This window comes from Hesperophylax consimilis, chromosome 10 (assembly GCF_061612785.1).
Source record: "Hesperophylax consimilis isolate HC1 chromosome 10, BYU_Hcon_1.0, whole genome shotgun sequence".
In the NCBI taxonomy this organism is placed as follows: Eukaryota; Metazoa; Arthropoda; class Insecta; order Trichoptera; family Limnephilidae; genus Hesperophylax; species Hesperophylax consimilis.
Window position 1 is genome coordinate 15,583,592 of NC_142845.1, and position 8,128 is coordinate 15,591,719.

An 8,128-nucleotide genomic window follows, 5' to 3' on the forward strand; every position below is an offset into this window, starting at 1 on the left:
AAAACAGCTCCCTAAAACGGCTTAATACTACCTTTCGTATGTCATTCTCAGACTTCATATTTTTTTATACCAATTAATGGACTATTATTTTTCAGTCTGCCTATTTTTTTTTGTAGTTGTTGTAGGCATTCGACTATAAAAAATAAAAACATTGATACACCATACAACCCACTTTTAAAACTTCGATCCATGATTATCGCATTAAAAACGCTTTTACACAATATTTTTAATTTAAAATATGTATATAATACACACATCTGTAGAAGTACGGCCTCTTATTATCGTTATGATATCTGTGGATATTAACAATTAAATAAATACTTCATCTTGCACCAAATTTTCAAGACATTTCACAGTATTTTACTTATTACGGGTGAGAAGCCCCCGTGAACGGTACTGAAGCTATCGCTCCCTGTTTCACGGCGTATATATTTCGAAAATGCCATCAAAATGTTTCATTAATGGGTCTAAAAGTAGAATACCGACTCACTTGAAGCATTGCAATAATCTAATGAAGCTACAAAAACAGTAATTACTCACAAATTCTCTTTTTTCATGTAAATTTGACGTATTGTATTTTTTCAAGTGTCATATTTTAAAACTCAACATTTAATATGCGTTCCTTTTCCTAACGGTTAGCACTAACGTCATGTTGTTTACTGGCGGCATCTTTATGCAAGTGTGTGTGAGAGAATTCATTGTCTTTACGCGCTCTGACCAAGTGGGAGAGTGAACGTTTTATCATAGGGCACGTTTGGTAATTGAACCAAAAATTACCAATATTATTTTTCTCTTTGTAGATCAATATTATGATTTATCCATGGCAGCCGGAAAAAATACTCCAAACAAGGTATGCTTCAAGTAACGAATAAATGAAAAAAGATTATTGTTTAGTTGTACTAAATAACACAGAATAATTTAACAAATATATAAATAAAAAAATAAAATTTCTTTTATTTCTCGAGGTCAATTTATTAATGATGTTATTAATATGTATAGATATTCTATCAAATATAAAATTAAGAAATTCACCAAATAAATCCACCTTCGATTTTCTCGAAAACGAAAGCTCAAATAAAAAAAGTCATAACCCAAAATTGTCAATAAATGAAAGGTTATTCACAAGTTATCCCTTTATAGGACAACTTTTTTTAAACGATACGCCCTTAATGGTTTTATTTATGTATTCTATATTCATTTTGATGAACAGAAAAAAAACTTTTTTTTTCTTAGCTTTTTTGAAATTTTCGATTTTCCAGCGGGTTTTTTTCTGACCGGTGTCCATTTAAAAAAAATGATATAAAATTATTGTTTTCATTACAAAACGACAGGTTGGTAAGGAAAATGTACTTTTATTTATTTGCGTTACAGGGGAATAACTGCTTTGATAATGTTATAGAGAAACTGACCAGGACGCGATTTTCGTAAATTTACTCAACATGTGCGAACTTCGGGCGGTTGGTTCGATTCAAGACCTCTGTGCGTTACCTCAGAATGATTACAACCCAAGGGCTTATAACTTGTAAACATAAAGAAATATAAACCTTAATGTTGCAGGTCTCAAAACTATCCGTTTTTAGCTTATGACCTATAAAGGGTTTTACCGTTTATACCACGAGTTTCCGAACACCGTGTAAAACAAACTATATGTATCGGAAATGTTCCTCAACACTAATGACAACAGCAAGTGAATGATGAAACATTTATAAAAAATGTCAAATTAAATGCTTTACCAAAATAGTAGGTTATGCAAATAAGTCATACCTTTTTACTAAGTTGTTTGTTTTACTTAATATTTCACATTCATATTATACGATCATTGCTTTGCGACAAACGCACATGTGATGTTATATTTTAACATGTTAATTAATGTACAACTACCGCCCTCTAGTGACAAAAAAATGAAGACATTTTGACAGTTTGCGAAATTTCGCTATCATATAACAAGCGCTTAATACCTAAGATAAAATATAAAAGAATTAAGATAATAAAGAAGTATTTATTTTTAGCTTTGTGCTTCTTCAGAGAAATGCCTATCGTTTCTGTTATTATTATTATTTATATGAATATCACATTTTCTCAAGAAAATATATTTATTTTTATTTTAGCTTTTTTTAAAGAACGGCAAACTTCCCGGATTACGAATAACCTGACAATATTTGAAAATCTCCTACTACCACCACAGTAAGCGGAAGATGTTGCTTGTGTTGTGATGGAGGACTTAGCCAGCCGAGGAATTGAACACACTACGCCTGGGTGGGATCCAAACACGATGTCAACGCAGCCACCTTAAAGATATACATACGAAAATATGGCATTTTGGTAAAATGTTCTAACGCCCAGCCGGCGGGAAGCATCTATAGTCATTTCATCGCGCTTGCCTCTCACGCGGGAGCCAACTAGTTATTTCTCGGTTTGAGACCTCGCTGCATTGCGTACAAGCACGATACAGAACCGAAATTCATTTGTAAAAATTCCCCATTCGTATCTCTAGCGACATCTCTAGAAATATGTTCAGTAAATTTATTTGTTTATCTTGGGTAAGGATTTCAAACACCCGAGACAGGTTATCGTTCAGCACGTTTCAAATTTGGCACGTCCGTTCAAACGATCTTGCTCGGGGCACATGCGCAATAGACGATTACTGCGATGTTATGTTAGTGGAACCGTGCATAGGGAAGTTTGAATTTGTAGTTGTATGTATTTTTGGATGGAAATCTGAAAAAAACAATTTACATTTTTTAAATTTTTTGTAGATCTCGACAACAGCGCCACCTATCAGGTCCAAAACTATCCTATATTTAAAACTGAAACCAACCGTACACATTCACGAAATTTCAATGAAATTGGTTGGGCGGTTTCGGAGATTGGCATGTACGCACACAGTGACACTTGATTTTTATATAAATTAAGATAATATTTTAACTAACTTAGTGCCCAGAAAACAGAATTTTTATTTGAATAATATTTTAAATAATATGACTATTCTTTCGTTATGAAGGAAAAAATTTCATCATTATTCTCAAAGTTTAAAAAGAAAAATGTTTGAAAGATAAATAATAATTACTGTATAAATAAGTTCATAAGCTAATAATAATATAATAATTCACTAATATTTAATTTTGTTATTATAGACATCGCCCCAAAACAATTATTTTAAGTGATTTATGATTAGTTGATAGGGATGCGTAATTTGATCAAGGTTTACATGAAGAATGATCATGGGAAATAATATTTAATTACATTTTTAAAAATTATTATTGGTCAGCTAGACAAGATGAAGAAATGTGCCGCGTTGAGGTGCAATCATTCATACACTTGAACGCAGCCTCCTTTAACTTCAGAACCTTTTTCTAAAGTTAATATTATGACCTCCGTAATAAAGCGGTATAATCCTTCACTGGGGACCGAGGTTGCGGGTTCAGATGTGGGTGTGCCAATTAAATTATCCGGGTTTTTTTCAGATATTGAATTTACCTACAACTTAATTAATATTTGTTTAACTTTCATAGTCAAATTACCATAATCTGTAGATTAAATCATTTCCACATTACTTTATCTTTTACCAATCTCAAACCCGTTTATTTCTACGTTTATTCTCTACTAATCTATTTTCCCTTTCAATAATTCACCTGCCAAAACTAACTGCTTTGATATAATATAATTTAGAATACATTTAAATATTGAGGAAAATCTTAGAAAGTGCCTACCAAAATTTTATTTCAGTACAAATAAAAAAAAAAACATCTCTTTTGTTTCAGTATCCGATAACAGTGAACTGCGAGGGAGCTGATAGGCTCAGCACTAATGGTGTCTCCGCAAACAGCAGCAAAATCCACACGGGACTCGTGTCCCTCGACGAGATCTGCTGCATCAACGGGGGCGCCATGTCAGCACTCGAGGAACAGCTCGAGAGAGATCGCAATGTTGCCATGGTGTGGAAATAACTAAGTGATTTTGCTGTGGTTCCTACCTGACCGTTGAACTTGAACATAAACCACCCTACTTTAAGGTGTGTGAAAAACATTTTATAAATGAGGATAATCTCAATGATGTCAAAGTGTTTAAAATTATATAAGGTTATGTTTAATAATTGATAAATATATGGTGTTAATGTTAATTGTTTTTGTTTGGCAAATTTGTGAATGTTGTCCAAAAATAAAAAAAGTCTTATCTGGGAAAACTTTCTACATGGGATACATTAGGCGATTTTTAAATTTCTATCTCGAAAAAACAAAACTTCTGAAGCAAGAAAACTTCTTAAGTGAGAAATTTATAAGTGGGTTTCACTGTACAGCATTGGAGAAATACTATTTCTTCTTTTGGTGCCTTCTTCTGTCAGAAGTTGGGCATCATCAGAGCAATGTTATCCCTGCTGTTTGTACCCCGCAACAACTCATCAGAACTGAGCTCAATCTGTGTTTCAGTTGATGCCTTTATTTTATAATATTAAACAGTGAAAATTGTTTATTTAACTATTGTATTATTAAATTGCGCATATTATCAATGAAAATTGAATGACTATGTTGATTTATTCCTGTAGAGCTTTTATAAAGTTGCTCATAATAATCTTTTTCCACAGTCATAATATGAGTTTTTGCTATCAATATTTTTAGTTAAGAAAATTTTGGTTACATATTCACTTAACCTTTACATACCCGAAGGTAAAATCACATATCACTCGAATGGGGTCACTGGGGTCCCCACACATATCGTGGAGCGATCATGTCTCTTAATATTCTTTTGCCCTTTCCAGGAACACTCAGATATTAGTCACCATTTTAACCATCGCCCGTCTTCGCCCAGCAATCAAACACTAAGTAATGCAAAATGGTAAAAGATATAGTACAAAATCAAGCGTAACTCAAATACATAATATTATTGTAGTTCTTTCCAGTAAAATGCACTTTTTACGTTTGCACTCATGACTTGTTTGTTGGCGGCGAGGAATTTAAAAAAAATGTATGGTCGTCCGGAGGGTATGGTAGAGTAATTTTGTCGGAATTCGATAGACATTAATTAATTGTCTTTAAAAATAGTAACAGATTTTTTTTTAAATGCAGATCCATTACCGAATACTTTTTTCAGGATTACCTCTATTATAAAGTATGTGATGTAAAAATCAACTTACAAAACAAATACAAAACTCATTTGTGGTATGTGTATTATACCCCTCCGGTGCGGGAGGGTTAATATGGAAATGTATTTGCCATTATTTAGACTGTCCATCCACTTGGCAATTATTCTGTTGATTATGAAATTAATAATTTAATATAAAAAGGTATAATAGTTATTTATTAGCAGGCACCATATTGCCCGCTAAACTGCTCCCACCAGATCCCGCATGCTAAATTATTGTTATGTGCAAAGTTAATATTACGTATGTTTTAAGATTTTATACATTTATATTGTGAACTATATTGATCATTGCTTTTCATATTAATATAAATCTATCATTCGACCTACATTTTCATTAATATTATCAAATTAATTTCTAATTGTAGTTAAATCCGGACAAGACAAATCGGAACGCTTTTGAAAAGTGATATAAAGTCATGCATAGTGACGAAAAAATACTTTTTTATGTTAATTTAGGATTTTAGGCTAGTTTAAAAGAATATATATCACATTTAATTAATTTATATCACTTTTCAAAGGTGTTCTGATTTGTCATTGTTCCGATTCATCATGGAACCGTTAAATCATATTTAAGCAAAAACAAACCTGTGGTACCTTTCATAATGTGTTCCTCTAGCCTTAAATTAGAAAACGGATAGAATGTTAACTTGTGTACAATATCCTACTATTTTTGAAGTAAATTGTTATATATATATTTTGTGGGTCGTATGTATTGGGGTATGCAACACTGCTTTGAATGCTTGTGAGTAATTCTGAGTAGGTGCTTCTTTTTTATGGTCCTAATTTTGAAGTCAAAGGAAAGGTATCGAGGTCAGATTGTCTCATTATTTATTATATTGTTGCAGAATTATGATGCCTTTCTACCTCATGAAATGAGTTTTAGTCAGCGTTGTGAAAGTACAAATTCAGCCAATCAAATGACTGTTCAAAAATTGGAGCCTAGTCATGAAGGTGCTTAAAAATATGAAAAAATATCAAAAAAGTAGATTTTTATATAAAAAAATTACAATTAAGATTAACTAATAATATATGATTTTATATAAATATTTGACTTTTGTATCAAATTTTCACATTGTTTGTCACATATAATATTTACTTTATTCTTCAATTCTCTCAACAAGAAAGACTGATATTTGGTTCCATTTGAATTCTCATTTTCACTCTACGCAATAATGTTGGCACTTTGCCTTCTCCATAAGTATCCATCCATTCTTAATATAAGGTTTAAGGTTAAACGCAAGGTTTATTATATTCTATATAACGAGCGTCACGTTTAACCTTAAAATCAATAATTTAGATCTCAGAATATTATTTTATGTTATAAAAATCAAGTGTTTGGTTTTGTAAAATTGTTACCCTTTTGTAAGTGTTCGTCAAAAAGTTATTTGTTATTTTTCTTCACCTGAAATTGTGTTCATATTTTTATATTGATTTGTACTACATTATAATATTGTATATTTGATTGGATATTCTTATTACCTAGTTGATGACATGATTGCATTATGAATGCTCTGTAACTAATATTTCTAAAATAAATTAAATACAAAATATTGACATATTATATTGGCTTTAATATACAAGCAGCTCATTAAACTAATAAAGAGAGTGAAATGATTATTGTTGCATTGTTCTACACCCTTCCCCCTCTAAATATTAGTTTTTAAGGTTAAGCGTAACATATGTTAAAATTTACGCGTTCATAGGCCATCTAATTATTTTAACGCCATGTTAATTATTTTATGAAAATACACTTTTCGCAAGTTATGCTATAAAATATTAAGACAAATTATTTGTCCGTACATACGTAATATAAATAAATAGTTTTGTCTGTATAAAAACTCAATTCTTTCAAGAAAGGTCTATAAATGAGCTTGTAGTGGTACGCCACTACTCGAGTCGGACGATGTCAAGTACTACTTAGTACACAGTGCCAAGCGCTAAGGTACCTAGGCCATTCATTAGTTTATTAGTACAAAAAAATAAAATGCCTTTAGTATTTAACTTTATTTTTATTTTACTAATGAATTAGCCCGAATCATTTTTGTTATTTGTTTTTGGGGTATTATGCCGTGTTGCGCTAACTCCTTCTTTAGCCAACGTTTCGGACAGCATTGCAGTGTCCATCATCAGGGCAGATGTCTTATTGACATCTCAAATAAGACATCTGCCCTGATGATGGACACTGCAATGCTGTCCGAAACGTTGGCTAAAGAAGGAGTTAGCGCAACACGGCATAATACCCCAAAAACAAATAACAAAAATACTTTTGGCCGTGAAAATCTTAAATCATAGCCCGAATCAGATCCTTAATGTCATTACAGATATTTTACAATACACCACAAGCATCCTAATGACTTGAATGAATGAATTACATAACAAAAGAAATAGAAACATTGAACAAAGACAGGTAAGCGTACCTAATACTAAAAAAGAATAAGGTTTTGATACGTAGAGCAGTTGTACTGAGAGGGGGATGTCAGGTAAATGTTTGACGCGAATAAGAATGGATGCAACGTGTACCGATTAAGTGAATCGATTACTTGTATTGGGTAATGTCAAGAATCTGAATGAATCCTATCTGCCTGCCCCTGTTATAAATGGTGTGTAAGGCACTTACTTCTATAGAAATACAGTACAGTTTAACATGAAAAAAATGTTTCTTCTCTTTTATGTTATTAATATCCATGTTTTAACATTTCAAGACAGAATTGAAAATCATCATGCTAATTTTGATAAATTTTTACTGTTTACATACATTTTCTGTTTTATATTGAAGATCTTCTATGCGAATCAATATTTATGGCACAAAATGACCCTTGCCAAAGGAGGCTATTTGGTCTTCACAGACATCTCTAGTCAAGATTCCTCTTGAGGCGGAAAGAACCTGCCTCTTATGCCACGTATAGATACGCGAGCCGAACTGCCGAACTGAACCTCAACTTATGGGAAATAAAGGAAGCAACCGCAAATGGGGCGATAATTGCTTCGT

General features: G+C 32.1%; 1 protein-coding gene across 1 annotated transcript in view; it reads left to right on the forward strand.

The window, feature by feature from the left end:
* LOC149420356 (GATOR1 complex protein NPRL2-like) overlaps positions 1–6,741 on the forward strand; it is a 44,086-nt gene extending 37,345 nt beyond the window's left edge. Inside the window, exon 7 of the mRNA XM_089636640.1 lies at positions 3,762–6,741. Coding sequence (XP_089492766.1) covers positions 3,762–3,947 — 186 coding nt within the window. The 3' untranslated portion in view covers positions 3,948–6,741. The remainder of the gene's footprint in view (positions 1–3,761) is intronic.
* Positions 6,742–8,128: the final 1,387 nt, after the last annotated feature.